Source organism: Eptatretus burgeri, chromosome 18 (genome assembly GCF_056783735.1).
Source record: "Eptatretus burgeri isolate ZD-2024b chromosome 18, Ebu_testis_v1, whole genome shotgun sequence".
NCBI classification, from domain to species: Eukaryota; Metazoa; Chordata; class Myxini; order Myxiniformes; family Myxinidae; genus Eptatretus; species Eptatretus burgeri.
The window spans coordinates 33820344-33837843 of record NC_140978.1 but is presented as its reverse complement, the minus strand read 5'-3'; the positions used below and the strand labels follow the sequence as shown (position 1 = coordinate 33837843).

Sequence of the window (17500 nt, the reverse complement as noted above, 5' to 3'; positions counted from 1 at the left end):
TTCCATATTCTGTTTGCCAAGATGGCCACTTATTGCAACCATAATGAACCTTTTTGATATATAGATTCACCATTTCTTCAAGAACCATTTTCCAAACATTGGCACAACACAGAGACGTCCTCGAGCATCCATCGGGGTAATCCAGGAGCCAAGAAAAGTATATATTTGTCAAAGAACAAAACAATTAGCACGAATGTTTTATGTGATGTTTGCCCCAATTACAATGTCGAACAGCAGGTGGGTTGTGGTTTCGTTAGTATCTTCCAAGTTATTTTGAACATGAAAATGGTCCCCGCTGAATGAAAGCGAACATTCATGGCATATTTCGAGTGCACAATTTGATTGGCTGAAATGGATAGCTGGAGCTGGACCATTTTCTCCAATCATGAGCCAGGATTTATCATTTGCACAAGCTTTCTGACTGAGAGCGCTGAATATTTTCTTCCAATTTGAAGACAGTCCTGCCAGCCTGCGCAATGTAAGTAATCTAACTAACTAACTAACTAACCAACTGACAAAAGAAATAAATAAGGAAAAGAGGAATAGGTACAGCTAGCAGGATTTGTGTCTCTGGTCCCCTTTCCCCTCTCTTTCCTTAAAAGCAGAGAAGGGAGATGACCTGATGGAAGGAATCAACAGAACGTTCATCAAGGTATGCTCACCACCGTGGGAAGCAAGGAGAAGTGGACGTTTTAGGCGATGACCTTCATCTTCTTATTATTATTATTATTTTGTATGCAGCAAATGGTTGTGGCGTGTATCATTGGCTTGGGAGTGGGGGAGGGTGGAGAGCAGCTGTGCTGCTGATGCATTGCCCCTTGTAGGTTACAGCAGCAATTTGTAATTTGTTCAGGGTGCCAGCGACGATAGCTCGCCTACTCTTCGCGAAGGAGACCGTGAGATCTTTGCCATGCGTCAAGTAATGGCGGCAGACGGGACACCCGGTTTATTGTTCATCTGAGGGACAGCACCCACAATGATGCCTCGCCCAACCTGCAAAGCACCAGGGTGATTGTTTATAGCAGGGCCAGGATTTAAGCTAAGGCTATACATATATTGTCAGGTCACGCCAGATCAGGTCTGTGACTTGCCACAGGTACCATGTAAATCTGTACTAACGTTTTAAGGTTCCCTGGTGAGGAGGGTGTATGGATATGGACGCCCAGCAGGATTAAAAGCAAAACCTGTCAAAGGGAGGAAGAGCTCCTTGTGAGACAAAGACTATCCATATCTGGTGTCCAACTGTGTCTGCGGACATTCTCCTGCAAATGGGTTGCCGCTTTCTAGGAGGTTGATAACATGGTTTGCACTGCGGCCACCGTGAAATACTTCATTCCACAAAACACACAAAAAAAACGAAAAGTAAACTGAAAACTCACTCCTTGGGAGTACCTCCTGTGCAGCTGCCCTTCGCAGGGCAGCTCACTGGATGACCAGATTGGGGCAAAGCTTTCAGGACCCCCTTTCTGCTGATGATGGGAGGAAAACCATGGGGTAGCCTTGCTGGGTCGGATTGCAGTGTTGCGCGTTGCAGTGGTACTGAGGTGTCATCCACCAGATGGCAATCTCCTCAGTTCAACCTGAGGCAGTCCCTTCGGGTGGGTGCCTGGAATGGCCAATCCCTAAGAGAGGATGATCACCTGTTTCTGCTGTCATCTGAGTTACACCGCTTGAACATCAGCATTGCATCACTCTCTGAGGTTTGGAGACGGGATGGTGGTGGGATCATGGCGAGTGGTTAAACCTTCAACTGGTCTGGTCACTCTGATGGTTAACACACTGAAGAGGTTGCTGTAGCTGTGTCCAAGAAGCTGACTCCCATGATAATTGAGGTAACACCAATCAATGAGCATATTATGAGTGAGGATTTGTCACTCCTTGGGCATCAGTCCCCTGGCCTCTGTATATGATCCGACTGAGAAAAGCGATCTCAATGTAAGCCACGCTCGAGTCTGCGGTTCATCAATGCCACAGGCGAGATACTCTTCTAATCTTAAGGGACTTCAATGCATCGAGTGGAAATGATAAAGATGGTTATGAGACATGTGTTGGTCCCCATGGGTCTGGAACTGTGAACCAGAATAGCATTAAGTTCCTCGACTTTGCAAACATCATGGACATAGAGTGGCTGGTTCATGGTTTTATCACCCACAGGCTCATTGCTGGACTTGATATTCCAACATGGGTGGTGTGGCAAAGGATATCGACCATGTGCTCATTGATGATGGTTGTTGGAGGATGATTGTACTGCAGAGTCTACCGGAATGCAGAGTTCCTCAACACCTACCCCGGGCTTGTTGTAGCAATTATGAAGTCGCAGCTCTAATCTAGGAGAATGGTACGATTACAGCTGAGGCTGGATGTTGGCAAGCTCAAGAATGAGAGGGTAGTTGAGGAGTTTGCTAACAGGCTGAGTGGGAATTTGGGGGGTCTGTGTGTTTTGGGGATTCCAGAAGAGTTGTGGAGTACCTTCAAGACTACCGTCCTTGATGTCTTGGAACCATAGACTCCTATAGAGAAGGACTGGAACCTCATGATCTCGGGGTTTGTAACTTGATTCTGAAGGATTAACTTGAGTCCGGGGCTAAAATGACTTCTCGAAGGGCTAGAGAGACGATCTCAGGATCCATATAGGGGTTTTTGAGGACGGCGAGTTTAATAGCGTCATTTTCTACACCACCTGAGGTCATCTTCAAGGTCAAAAGGTCATATTTCAAGGTCAAATTACTGAATTTTGGTATTTTTTGCACGTTTTTGTGTCTAACTCGTAGAAGAAAACTTTTTAAAATTCTATGACAAAACATGACATTGTGCACCTGTTGCACCTACTTGCTGATTTCTATCATCGTTAACTAATGTATGTTTTGTTTGTTTCTCTTTCAGAAACTGTCCAGCTGGTGATCTCACAGGATCTTTGTGTTGTTTCCTGCTTTGGTGACAATACGCCACGTCGTTGCAGCTGCTTTGGTTGTAGAGGAAACTATGATGGGAAGCCTTATGTAAAGGTCATATCCTTCCCAAAAGATCCTGAGGAGAGGGAGAGATGGATATTGGCAATGCCAAATGAGAAAGAAAGCTTGAGGTGCTTAAAGGAGATATATATTTATGAGACACATTTCAATTGTGATTGGGTGTCAGTTAGGGGTGGCAAACGACCCAAAGAACCCCCATAAATATTTCCTGCAGTACCGAAATCAGCTTTGAAGCAGGTGACCTCAGCCCCACGCCCAACATCATCTTCTATGTCAGAATCAAGAGCTAAGAAGATGCAGGCAGCTGATGAGGCTGCAGACAATATCCAATATTTAGACCACTTCTGTGCTAAAATCAGCTCCTATTTTCCTGGCTTTAACATCATAAAAGACCAGGAAAGCCTTTACCTATCAAGAACTGATGCTACTGGACAAACTGTCAAGCAGTTCTTTCATTTCCAACAAGTTCACTCACCTTTTGGATTTCTATTCTTGAATCGAGTTGAGAAAGATGGCATTGAGGTGCCCAAACGACTTTTTCCTTTGCAGAAGAACAGCCTGCTCTCAAAATGGTCCCATATTTGATCCATAACTGACCAGATAAACATCTATGAATGCACAAGCAAGGAAATTCTTCAGCTTGTAATAAGCCAGCTCTGTTGGATGACTGAGGCACACGAGCTTCCTCATTTCACCTTCCTTCTGTCGCAGCTGCATCTTATGTTCAAACCCCTTGATCATCGCCGATTTGATACTGATACTATGATTTTCGCAATGCAGCTTCACAACATATCACCCAGTGCATACAAAATGATTCGTCGATCCGGCTTAATCATTCTACCATCAACAAAAAAGGTAAAACAGATGCTTGCTAGTCGTCAGCAGGACTCCAACCTCAAAACCGTGTTCGACCAGCTTAAACCACAGCAGCGTTTGGTCAATTTAATGTTTGATGAGTTAAAGCTGGTCGAGATATTGCGATTTTCTGGAGGGCATGTTGTAGGATATGCTCAAAATGCAGCAGCGGGTGGTGAACACGAAATGCTTCCTTCACATGCTATGGTTGTTGAAGTTTCCTGCCATTTCGGTGGTCCACGCTATATTCAACGGATTTTGCCCTGCAAAAACACTAACTGCAGATCAGCTGAAGGAACTCCTTATCGAAGCTGCATTAGCTGTAGTTGGTGCTGGCAGTACTGTGATTTCTTTGATATGTGACAATTGCAATACCAACCGCAGTGTTTATTCAAAACTTGGAGGACCAGGAAGTTGCCAAGTGCTGTCAATTCAAGAGCAATCTATGTTCTTAGTGTACGACTACGTGCACATCTTCAAAAATGTTCGCAACAACCGGATTACTGTTGATGGCAAGACACTCTCATTTGTCATAGATGATAATAAGTACAAAGCTAACTGGAGTGATATTCAGAAGATATATGAGATTGACCGGGCTACTCCTATTCGCTTAACCAAGCTGACGCACACCGCTGTTTTCCCCAAGCCCCTTCAACGCCAGAGCGTACCATTGGTATGCCAAGTGTTCAATGACAAGACTGTCGCTGCTTTAAAGACCTTCAAGGATTCACTGGGCATCAGCGAAGGCACAATCATCCTCACCCAGATAATGAGTGAGTGGTTCAAGATGATGAATGTGAAAGACCGTTTCTCAGCTATCCATCTGCGCGACGAATCCAGACAGCTTTGGAGAGCAGACTGTACAAGTTTCACTTGGCTGGAGCAGGCCTGCCAAATTATATCTACCTGCGCATGGCAAGGAGGTGGTGGTTGTAAGCTGAAGCTAACTCAGCAAACTGCTGAAGCCTTCACTGTGTCCACACGTAATAATGTGGATGCTGCCAAATTGCTTCTGGCAGAGAAAGACTTTGACTACGTTCTTCCTGCTATATTTGCAGATGAAGCCTTGGAAAAGTTTTTCGGCCAAGCCAGGCAAAGAAGCAGTGGAAACTTCTACATTGACGTAGTTGACATTATGGCTGCAGCTAAAATTGTATGTTTGCAAACACTCATTAAGCATGACATTACGCCTGAATCTAATTCTCGTGTGATTGATTGCGACAAGAACTGTAAAACTTCCATAAATCCAGATGATCAAAGTGAACTCATTGATGAGATTACTCCTCAAGACACTCAGGATCTCTTGGGGTCTGACGATGCCCTTAAGCATAAAGTAGTTTATTTGGCCGGACACCTTGTTCATAAATATGGCGATAGCACTAGTATGGAAGAGATCATTGATGATGAAGATGGTAACGAGGTATTATCTGAGTTTCTAGATAATTTGAATGGAGGTGGATTGAGTGTGCTGACTATGTCAACCGTCTTTTTTGTACATAATGCCTATAATTTGTATGACAAGACTAAAATGCGTTGCCGATTTCATTTTGCTGAGCTGTTATCCTCTGTAAATGCACCTTTAGCTAGTAGTAATGCTGCATGTACTACTTTAGCTAACATTCTATTGAAAGCTCATGTCCTCAATGTAAGTGACAAAGAAAAAGCTTTGGGATGCCTCAGGAGGCAAGAAAAGCTCTCCAACTAGTGATAGACATAGACATAGTTGTAATAGGCATAGTGTTGTGACATGTATATAATGTTTATGTAATACGATATATGACAATAAATATCAAAGTTTGACAGATCTACACACTTGCATCTTATTACAATCAGCCATCTCTCACCGTTTATGAGTTGGATACAAAACGGGCAAAAAATACCAAAATTCAGTAATTTGACCTTGAAATATGACCTTTTGACCTTGAAGATGACCTCAGGTGGTGTTGAAAATGACACTATTGAATTCGCCGTCCTCAAAACCCCCTATATGGATCCCGAGATCGTGTCTCTAGCCCTTCTCGAAGTCATTTTAGCCCCGGACTCAAGTTAATCCTTCAGACTCAAGTTACAAACCCCGAGCATGGGAGGTTCCAGTCCTTCTCTATAGGAGTCTTTGCTTGGAACCCAACATCACGTGAAGAAGAAATTTGTCTCCCAAGGACAACATGACACCATTGACTTGAGTCAAAGGGCCAAGCTTAATGGCAGGGCTGACAGTGTGACCTCTCCTTGGCTTTTTTCACAAGATCTTGGCTTGTCGTTGTTCACCTTGGCGTCTTGGTTTTCTATAGGTTTTCTTGGCGTATAGGTTTTCTATAATCATCGCTTTTCCGAAACCTTGTGAATTATTGGCTTTTTTCATTGGCTCACCTTTGCATTTATGAAAATGAGGAGTGGTCACACTGAGGGCTGAGCTGTTCAGGGAGTTGAAGCAAAATCTGTCCGTGCGCTGAGGTCAGACAAGGAGGCCAATGTGAGAGGAATCTCTGAAGGGGTAGAGCATCATATGTGGTCAAGCGATTCCTTTCCTGTTTACAGAGGAATTCGTGCATTTTGTTCCTCCAAGGCAGTCCCTCGGTGTACTGCAGTTAGAGTGGAGTTTGGTCGGCTCTTCAAAGATGAGTCCGAAGTGAAGGCTCGCTGGGTCGGTTCGTTTGAGTGGCTGTACCAGGCTGATCCACCAGCTAATTGAGTCGAACATCAGGGGTGTAACTATCCCTGTCTGACCCTCCAATGAACTGTGAAACACCTTTGTTCATGGAAACACAAGCTGTGGGGAACCAGTTGAAATGGGCTTAAAGCTTTTGAGATCTGTGGCATGCATGCTGAACCCCTCAAGACTGGTGCAAAAGCTGTACTCATGTTGTTGCGTGCAGTTCTGTGCTGTTTGGAACACAGGCATCATCCCAACTGACTGGAAGAGGGACATTGCTGTCCGTCTCTGGAAAGGGAAGGGCGATCACCAGGACTGCCACAGTTACTTAGGGGTGACGCTGCTCTTAGTGCCAGGCAAGGTCTTTTCATGGATAACTATTGATAGGGTTCGCCACCATATAATTTAGCAACAGCACCAAGAGCAGTCAGGCTTTACACTAAAGACGTCAACAATTGAACGTATCTTTGCTCTTCGGTTCCTCGCCGAACAAAAGCGAGAGTTTCAGCAGGGCTGCTTGCAGCCTTTGTTGATCTCTGGAAAGTGTTTGATTCAGTGAATCAGGATGCCCTCTGGAGGATTCTAGGTCTTCGTGGGGTGGATTGCACCAAACCTGATCAATCTGTCTGAATTATACTCTGGTACTGAGAGAGTGCTGTGAGGTGTGGTGGTTACATCCTTGACGTATTTCCAGTTGTTACTGGAATATGTCAAGGGTGTTGATTGGCCCCCTCACTTTTCAGCATTTGTTTGGACTGGATTCTGGGGAGGATGTTGGAGAGATCAAGCTGCGGTGCATCGGTTGGGAATGTCAAGATCTTTGACCTTGATTTCACAGATGATGCAGTCATTTTTGCGGAGACTTTGGATATCCTAATGGGGGGCCTCAAGATGCTGAATGAGGAGTCAGAGCTGCTGGGATTATGGGTTTCCTGGGTCAAAACTAAGATCCAGGCTTTCAATGACAGCTTGGATGCTGCTATCTTGTCTGTACTTCTTTGTGATGAGGATGTTGAGGTCACGGAGAGATTCACTGACGTTGGCAGTGATATGCTCGTCTCTGCTGGTTGTGATACAGAATTCAATAGACATCTGGGTTGGGCCTGGGTAGTCATGGATCCACTGGATCATGTGTTGTGGCGCTGTCGTTGTCTTATGCAGGAGGACGAAAGTCTAAGTCTTTAAGTCCTTGGTGCTTCCAGTCTTGCTCCATGGATGTGAGACTTGGGCTCTGACCAGGCATCTGAGATGGAGACATAATTCCTTTGATACCAGGTCTCTTCGGAGAATCCTTGACTATCGCTTGTCAGACTTTGTGTCCAACGAGTGGTTCCTGAGAGTGATTCAAATGAGATTTGCTTCCTGGATAGTCCGTGAGCATCAGCTTTGGCTGTGTGTCCATTTGGCTCGTTTTGCTGATGCTGATCCTGCTCACCAGAATCTCACGAGAGGGAGCCTCGTGAGTGGAGGAAGCCAATGGGCTGACCACGCGCCTCGTGGTTGCAGCAGGTTGATCAGCATCTCAATGAGATGGGGATGGGCCATGCATGTGCCTGGGGGATGGCCAGATGGAAGCCCCTGGAGTACCGGTGGAAAGTGGATGCAGCGACGTGCTGCTCCAGCATATTCGCTCATACCTGACCTGACCTACATAGCTTATAAGTGATTGTACGATTATCTAGGCTATCCTTCCAGCCTCAGACAATTACCTGATCGTTGAGGAGACTGCTGATAGCAACTGGTTGGTTTCGATGAATGTTTGGACTTGTACTATGAAAACCCAAGAGCATGTCAGAGATTTCTGGGGCATCAGAGTACAATTCAAGCTTTGGCATCTCATTCATATTGTCTGCTGGGTGTGCGAGACAAAAGCATCCTTATGAATGGTGCTCATTCGAGCTCGCATCATGTACTTTCTTGCCTCTGATATTTAGTATATCCTTTCATAAGGCATTGAGGGAATGTCTCTTCGATTTGCTCAAGAACAAGACCTGATTAGTCTGCAATGGTCTACAATGGTGTACTTACTCTCGTACTGCATGTGAGAGAGCAACAAAAAGGTGTGTTCAACCTGAAGGGTCTGCTCCTCTTGTGTTTGATAAACGACACTATTTGGAACCAACTTTTTTGCATTGAAATAAGCAAAATGTTTCATTTCAATCAATTGTTTTAAAAAAAAAGTATAAAAGTATGAATAGGAAGAGAGAAAGAGAGAGAGAAAGGAGAGTGGAGGACCCGAGGGGCAATTGGGGAGTAATTCTGGCTCATCATGGGCAAAAATAAAAATATAATACAGTATGTATGACCGCTTGGCAACATGCAAGGTGGGAATGGGATTGGCAATGGCAGAAATGTGTTGATGGTTGAAGTGAAAAATCATATCACACCCTTCTCCCACCTCCCCCTCATCCCCTACAGAGCACTACCAAACTATAACCCACCTGTTGTTTGAGCTGTTGTACTAGCCTCTCTTTCTCCCTCCGCAGGGCAGCAATTTCCTCCTGGCTTTTGCGCCTTCGCGGTGCCGATATTTCCAGCAGCGCGATGTTCGCATCTTTCTCGCTGATGGCCGCCAGGAGGGCCTCTTGCCTGCGGACACAAAGGGCCTTGAACATCAGATGTCCATGCAAATATGTGTAATCCAGAAGGCATTGCAGATGTTAATCTGACATTCTTACCCAATGTTATATTGTACAGAGTACAGTGTAGGACAATTAATATAATCCGTCACATTGATCAGACAGTCACTCTTATGATGTTTGTCTCATGGACTGGTTTCAGCCAATCAGAAGTTAAAATTTCCAGCACAAACAAGGGCATTTGAAATGATGAAGTGAAAAGAGGAGGTGAGTGAGATTTTAACCTTATCATCGCTTTCAATTAAAATGAGACGAGAGAAACGTTTTGATCTGCTCTTAGGTGTAGCACAGCACAGTCAGCATGAAAGTGACACATTAGGGATGGTACAGTATTTCAATGGAAATATTATTGAGATGATGCCACTATAGTGGAATTATCTCCCAATAGGACTGCAGCAGATTTCCATGTCAGGATGAGATGAAGATTCGACGTCTGGATTCTGATTGCCACTGTTAGCAAAGGAGGAAAAGTTGTGCGGTGGAAATAATTTTTGTGGGACAGTTAATGCTGCAAAGACTGAATAGTTCAGATCACCAGCATCAAGTGGGAGCATAAAGGATCCATAAGAGGGTGAAAAACGTATTTTTTTTAAAAAAAATGTAACATGTATAACCAATCTGTACCTCCACCGCCGAAGGTGGACAGAGGTTATGTTTTCACCCATGTTTGTCTGTCTGTCTCTCTCTCTCTCTGTCTGTGAGTAGGATAACCGAAAATTTTATGGACGGATTCTGACAAAATTTGGTGGACAGGTTGGGTGTGTGACAATGACGAATCGATTCGGTTTTGGTGAAAATCAGGATCTGGATCTGGATATGAAATATTTTTAATTTGCAAGTGATTTTTTTCACCATTGAGAGACGCCGCCAAAAACGATATGTCGGAAAACATTTCACGCAGTTGTGGACGGGTTTTGATAAAAACTTGGTGTATGAGTTCGGTAGTTAACGAGGACAAATTGATTCGATTTCGGTGAAGATCCGGATTGGGATCCGGCCTATCAGTGGGAAACAAAATGTAAACTGTCCAGCTTGGTGGAGGTCTGCACTTCCAGTTATTGATGATGTTAACCACCATTTGCTTGGTTAAGTGTGAAAGATGAAATGATGTGATGACACTCGTCAATGTCCTGTTCACCACCCTTTGAGACATGAGCATGTTAAAAAATAATCAGGTGAGAAATTTCGGAACAAAATAGGAAGTGTGTGCTCCTGTGCGCTGAAAGTTTCATGAAAATTGGTTTGGTAATGGGATTAATTAAGGTGAGACTTGATGTATTTGATAGATCAGTGCAAACCCATTCAAATATATACTGGGGTATGCAAGCCAGTCTTGCTCATTATCCTGAAGATTGCTGAAGATCCAGATTTGCAAAACATACTTTGAGAGATCTTAACCAGTCCCTGATTTAATCGGCATGCACTTGTCCCTGTGACATCATCAATGGGAGTCTTGGATGAGTTTGTTATTTCCCTTCAATTAATGCCTCACTCCAAACTATTGGGAAGGCCAGTGGGAGGTGAACATAAACAAAATCCTGGAATGGGGCCACCATGAGAGCTTATCTAGAATTCCTCAAGTTAAATTATACAGCAATCCTCCTTTCTATTCCTCAATCATGCAATAAGGGGGAATGCCTGGGTGCACACGTACGCACACACACCGTTCTTTGTCATGTCTGCTCCTCACAAGTCGAACCGTTTGTTGAACAGCAACTGCCATTCCTGATGCATTACATAAAGATTTAAAGGATGGTGTAAATGATACCAATTCTACAACACCTGGAACTTAAATTTAATATCATAATCACAAACCTAACGTTAGTTGTACGCGTAAACGAAAAAGCTTATTAATCTGTAAGCAATTGGTAGGTTTTCCAACTGCTCAGATCAACTGGACACCGTTTTTCATCGACGTTTGGAGCTTTCAGCCCGAAGCTCTCCAAACTGTGGGTCCACACCTGCGGGCTGCGAGTCTATAATCAACCTCAGCTACGTCGAAGCAGACCGTCAACGCAGCAATGGAATCTTACTGGTCAAACTTTCCGCTGATGGATGTTTACCTCTCATGTTCGAGAGTTTAATGTATGTATTATCGTATATTCATAATGCTCATTGCACATTCTATTTTATTGCTCATCAATTGCACAAAGGAAAATGGTGTCTCTCAATCAATGAATCAAACAATTTCTTCCCTTTACGTTTCACATGATAAGACTTGTAGTGGGAATGCTCATGCAATCTCTCTTCAAGTAACCATCAACCTCGAACTCCACAGGAAAGAACCCATTTTCCAGGAACTGATACCAATCAGAAGTGATACTAAGCTGGCTATCTCATCTGCCAGCATTTTCCTTTGAATGCTCGATACTGCACCATATATTTACAAGCTAAGCCATCACATGTCAGAGTATTGGTTCAATTGACCAACAACCACCAGGATACAATTAGAAGTGATTATAATAATTGTTTTCCCTCAACATTTTGAAACACTCTCCGAAATGATTGATAATTGCAACACAGTTTGGTGATAGCAAGAGCAGCTTTGTTTTTTTTTTTCTTGGAGAGATGAAAATCTATCAAAAGCTGGAAATTCACCAGAGTCGCATCCCATAAGTTTGAGCCAAACACAAGTATTCTCATTAAGTCGAAAGTAAACAAATAGGCACATCCCATTGATTTGTGGTAACCATGGCAACTATAAGTATTCCCCACAAGTTTTGGATAGGCATGGGTACATCCTGTAAGTTTGGTCGAGCTACAAAGCACGATCTGATTCACTTGGAGTTGCTGTAGTTACAACCTCGAATGTTGGGGTCGTTAGAAACATAATGTTGGAGTAACCAGAAGTACTTACCATTGGTCTGGGGTTAACCAAAGATACATTGCGAACATTTGAGGTCACCAGAGATATTTAAACCACAGTAAGCATATTAGATACATAAGAAACGTTTGGATTAACCAGTGATATTTAACCACAAGTGCAGGGTAACCAAAGATACATTACATTGACTTGGGGTAACAATACACGATGCATCTCTTTCGAATTCCGAAGCATTCAAACTTCATCCGCCGTTAATTACCTTCAAATACAGAAGCCGAGACCTATGGAAGAGCAAGATAACAGAACATCAACGTTCTGGAAGATTGATGGGGATGAGACGTGGAGCTTCAATGGCATCGTCTGTATTGATAATACGAAAGGATACCTTGACTTAATCCGCTATCACAGCTAAAGGCTTCTGGGTCCGCGGTCCATGTTTTACGAACAGATTCTCGTCGTGTTGTCCTTTTTGAGATGGGAAAAATAAGCCAACACCTTCTAGTATCAAGAGCAGTGCGTCCTCCATGAAAAGTTTTTCCAATACATAACAATATTGCGGCTCGAACTTGAAGTTATTGAACAATGTCAGGTCTGTGATCCATGCACGCGCAGCACCGGACCACTGGTTGCATCATTTCGAGGAGCGTTGCTTTGTCAATGACGCAGTGCCCTCTGTGAAAATTTAGAGCAGGCATTTGTGATTTGTTGAGGGTGATGGCGATAACTCGCCAACAATTCTCGAAAGACGGTTTGGGATCTAACGCTCGTTGACGAGACACCCAGCTTAACGTCCATCCGAGAGACGGCGCACTTTGTGACGCGACACACTGTCTATGAGTACGAAGCTACAATCTGACAGTTAAAGGTCAGGTCCGGAATCGGGGCTCAGCCGAGACAGCCTCAAAGCTAAGTTCCCACCTTCAAAACATCCTGTCTGACCCGATGTCAGGTGACTGGTCATGTGATGAGACATATCAATTCCAGTTGTAAAGGCAATAAAACGGTGACGGAAACCCGACGTTTTCTCAGTTACGAGTGTCAAAGGCAACGGCGTGTGTGGAAGAACAGTGAAGTATACCAGGACCCCGACCAAATATATTTTGGACATTTTTCCACATCATGAGGAGCATCAAATCAGCAAGAAATTGGTTTCAGCCTTTGCATAGAGAAACCATTAATTACCCCCAATAATATCTCAAGCAAAGCACACATTGCGCGCCACCTGGCTTTTCTTCCTGCGAAAAACCATCGTTCCTGTGTCTTGTCAGTGAAATCTCGCACTCCCACACCAGCACGATCCCAGCCGTACGTCGGTCCACACCAGCTTCCTGACAGCCTGTCTATTGCATGCTGGGCGCTCCAGGAACGCCGAGCGACCATGGATAAGGGCATGAGAGTGGTTCGGCTGGCCCCACAACGATATCAGTTCTTTTCTGGCCTTTTACTGCATCGACGTACAGTATCGCTCCGAGTCGAGGAATAAAAGCAGTAAAAAGCTGATTGCAAGATAACTGCGTAAAAATAGTCCATGTGAAGAAGGTTATCATTATGTTTTTTTAAGCCAGGAAGCAAAATTCATTTTTTCGCCCGCTTGGATTTCGGAGTCTGCTATGACAGCTTTGACAAAAACCAGAGAATGAAGAGGGGGGGAGATGAGGGGAGGTGGTGGTGGGATGAGGAAGAGGGTGGGGGTGACTGTGAGGAAGTGGGGGATAAAGTGGGGCAGCAAGAAGGTAGGGATTTTGTTCACAAAATGTCGCCGTCAGAGCCTGTCAGAAAGAAGGCTGACGGCGCCTCAACTCGCCGCCACTAGATTTGTGGCCTGGCTATTCCCAGCAGATGCCCAAAGCAAAAAAAACAAAACAGAACGTGCAGCACATTTCAGATCTTCCATGAGCCTTGACCCGATCTTAAAAAATTCAGTCCGTCAGATTTTTTAAAAAATTTTTTACAAATAGTTCAAGCTAAGTAATAATGCCCACTGGCCTGGTTACTCCCATCACTGCCAGGGGGTGCTGACAGCACCATGGGAGTGAGAATAAAAGGGACTTGGAAGCACCTTACAGTGATCATGCATCCTCGCATGTGCAATCGACCAAATGGGTTATCAGCAGCATTTGGCATTTGAAAAGAGCGTTGAAAAGAGACCCGACTGGTGTCATGTCATGGTGATTCACCGTCAATGCAATGCTCCAAATGTTACGGGTATGAAATTGAATCATCCGGTCAGAGTCCGAGAGCACTCAATGGACAACAATCCTTGAAAAGGTACCGTGGAGTCTTAACAACGCCATGTCCATGCAGGACACATGAAGCTCTCAAAACATTACAACACCCTTGGCATGTACGCTTAAAGAACGAGACTCATGTAACTCGTGTAACGGTAAATGAAATCAATCTCGTTTTGAAAGATGACGATTCTAATAATATTTATGCATAAGAATTAATTCCGAAGATGCACGTTAATCGAGGATGAATAAGAGAAAATGGATTGGTGGAAACATGACAAACCGTGGACTGAAATGGCTGATCAATCATCCAGGGTTCGTCGGTTCTCGGGACATTAAGTTTTATGAAATATTTTTTTTTGGTACAAAATGTCGAGGTTCGTATTAGAGTGAACATATGGAATGTATAACAAAGGGGGGGGGGGGCAGGAGACACGAGGGGCGGGAGAGGGAAGCACAAAACAGTGGGGAACAAAGACATTAGGAGATCTGTGGAAGGGAGAGGTATGGAGTGGGGAACATGGGGAATACAAGATGGACATTACTGGGACTTTTAGGAAGGAAGCAAGGAATTTGAAGGAGGTGGGTTTTGGAGTGGATTAATGGGGATAGAAAAGATAATGATTTTGGATGGGGAAAGATAAGAGATGGTGGTGAACAGCTGTTTTGAAGACCTGGAGGGAAGAATATGTGGGATTGAAGAGTGTGTGGGAGTTTGTTCCAAATGTGGAGAAAAAGAGGAATGAAAGAGTGATGGTGAGCAGTGATTCATCATTTTGGGAGTGTCATCAGAAGGGAATTGCTGGCAGATCTTGAGCGTCCTGCGGAAATGTGGGGGGTGGGGGGGAGACAGATGTCAGACAAAGCGGGGAGGGGGGAGGCCATAGAGTTGACGGGAGAACACAGAAAGACCACCGACCTGCCTGCGATGAGAGTGAGAGAATGAAAGACTGAGCTTCATCGTGGCAGTTACCAATGATCCTGAATGCCTTGGTTTCCATAGCGTGAAGCTGAGAAAGTTGAAAGGCGAGAGCACCAGCTGAGAGGGGAGAGAAAAACTCCTTTAGGCTGTGGATGAAAGCTTTGTAAGTGGTCAGGAGCTCAGGTGTGCCAAGGAAGGATTTTGCACGATGGAGGATGCCAGTCGGCGACTGGCTTTGGAGGCCAGCTTGGAAATGTGGCTTTCCTGGGAAAGATCATGGTAGATAGTGTGCCCAAAAGCTTGAATGAAAAGACTTCTTGAAGAGGATTGTTGAGAAAGTAGATGGGAGGATTTTGCAGATGGTCCTTTCGGAGAGACAGAGTGAGAGTGTGAGATTTGTCAGGAATGAAAGACGTGTTCCACGTGTTGGACCAGTTTGTGATTTTATCCAGATCAGCAGAGAGAGTGAAGAAGCTGTTTCTTGCCAATTTTAGGGATGGCAGATGGTACAGTAGAGGGTGGAGTCATCAGCAAAGAGACAGAGAGTATTTTCCAGAAAGTTAGAGAGATCATTGATGAAAACGAGAAAAAGAACAGGGCCCAGAACACTTTCTTGAGGAACTCCAGCCTGGACAGGAAGAGGGGAGAGAATTCCATTAAGGGCCACATGATGATTGCGATCGGAGAGGAAGTCTGCGAGCCATGAGTGGAGATTGCCTTGGATACCATAGGAAGAGAGTTTGGTGAACAGAGCAGGGTGGTCAACCACATCAAAAGCAAGCGATATGTCTAGGGAATGGCTCTGATCTCATGTCTGGCATTGAGGACCTCCATCGATTGTTGGGAAAGCAGGAGCAGCAAGTCCAGGGTAGAGTGATCTGTTCTGAATCCAAATTGATGATCGGAAATCAAACCATTGGAGAAGAGAAAGGATTTGATGTGGGAGGGCGATCATGGATTCCATTACCTTGCTGATGATTGGGAGCAGGCTGATTGGTTTGTCGATGCAGCAATCTGTTTTTGCACGTTTTTTATGTTGAGTGGTAAAGTTTGCTGATTTTCAAGCAGATGGCAGATGACCTTGAGTAAATGAGAGGGGGAATAGAACAGAGAGAGGGTGAGCAAGAGCAGCAGAGTAGGTTTTTAGGCCATGTGGGGCTGATGCTGTCTGAACCGGTTGAAGAATCTGAATCGAGGTTTGACAGCAAGCTCTCCACTTATCAGGAGAAAAGGACACAGAGTCCAGAACAGCTGAATTGGACTGCGTAAGGTGGGTACGGAATGCGATGGGTTTGGGACAAGATTTAGAAGCAAACACGGAGTTTCGGCATTCAGTCTTTTTACATGCGGTATCAGCTGTGCAGCCATTTGATGTAAGGGAGGGGATGGAGGGGGAACATACACCACAAACAGACTTAACTCGAAGGGCACTCAGTAGAGCGCATACCTCCGCCATGTAATGCCTGACCCTCGAGAACATATCGGGCCCAATACATTTTTGAAATATCATGCGATACAGTACTGTATCGTTTTTGGCCCTATCTCTCAATGGTGAAGAATCACTTAAAAAAATTATCAGATCTGGATCCAGATTCGGATCTTTACCAAAATCTAATCAGTTCGTCCTTGTCACACACCTAACATATCCAACCAAGTTTCGTCCGAATCCGTCCTCAACTTTTTGAGAAATCGTGCTATATATCATTTTTGGCCCTACCTCTCAATGGTAAAGAATTACTGAAAAAATTCAGATCCGGATTTGGATCTTCACCAAAATTGAATAAACTCTTTCTTTTCATACGCCCAAGTCCACCAAGTTTTGTCCAAATACCTCCACAACTTTTTGAGATATCCTGTACACAAACAGACAGAAAGGGGTGAAAATATAACCTCTTTCCCCTTCGGTGGTGGAGGTAACCAGATGCCACCAGGATTTGGAGGAGGGAGACAGGTTTGAGAGTTCAGACATGAGATGAGAAAGATGTTGTTTCCTGGCTCTCCTGAGGGTAGACACACACTTGTTCCGAGCTTTATGGAAAGAACTGAGATTACTTTGAGGTTTTAGCAGTAGGATTTGCCTTCCATGAGGTGAAGACGAGTTGTTTCAGGATAACTGCCTCGCCACAAGCTTCAGTGTACCATGGGCGGGAGGAAGGGTAGGACAACTGAAGACGAGATGGGATAAATCTGTGCATGAGGGAAGGGCAAATTTCTTCGAAACAATTCCCAGGACGAGTTGATGTCAGAGAGAGTTGAACTGGGAGACCTGTCTAGAAGTTTGATGGCTGCTTGAAGTCCCTGGCAGTTGGCCTAAGTGAAATTCCAGATTCATCGGCACTGAGGTGGTTTTCTAATAACGACCAGATAGATGTCTCCTAAACAATGATACGGTCAGAAGAACCGATTG

The 17500-nt window shown here is 44.4% G+C and overlaps 2 protein-coding genes across 5 annotated transcripts in view; one reads left to right on the top strand and one right to left on the bottom strand.

Moving 5' to 3' along the window:
- LOC147008854 (ERC protein 2-like) overlaps positions 1-17500 on the bottom strand; it is a 498963-nt gene that overhangs the window by 190652 nt on the left and 290811 nt on the right. For all 4 annotated transcript variants that reach the window (XM_085864636.1, XM_085864633.1, XM_085864635.1 and 1 more), the window contains exon 18: positions 8922-9069. In XM_085864636.1, the coding sequence (XP_085720762.1) occupies positions 8922-9069 (148 nt within the window). The remainder of the gene's footprint in view (positions 1-8921; positions 9070-17500) is intronic.
- Positions 430-5627, top strand: LOC147008856 (uncharacterized). The gene is made up of 3 exons (XM_085864637.1): positions 430-478; positions 606-652; positions 2884-5627. The coding sequence occupies exon 3, from the start codon at positions 3979-3981 to the stop codon at positions 5530-5532; it is 1554 nt and encodes a 517-aa protein (XP_085720763.1). The 5' UTR covers positions 430-478; positions 606-652; positions 2884-3978; the 3' UTR covers positions 5533-5627.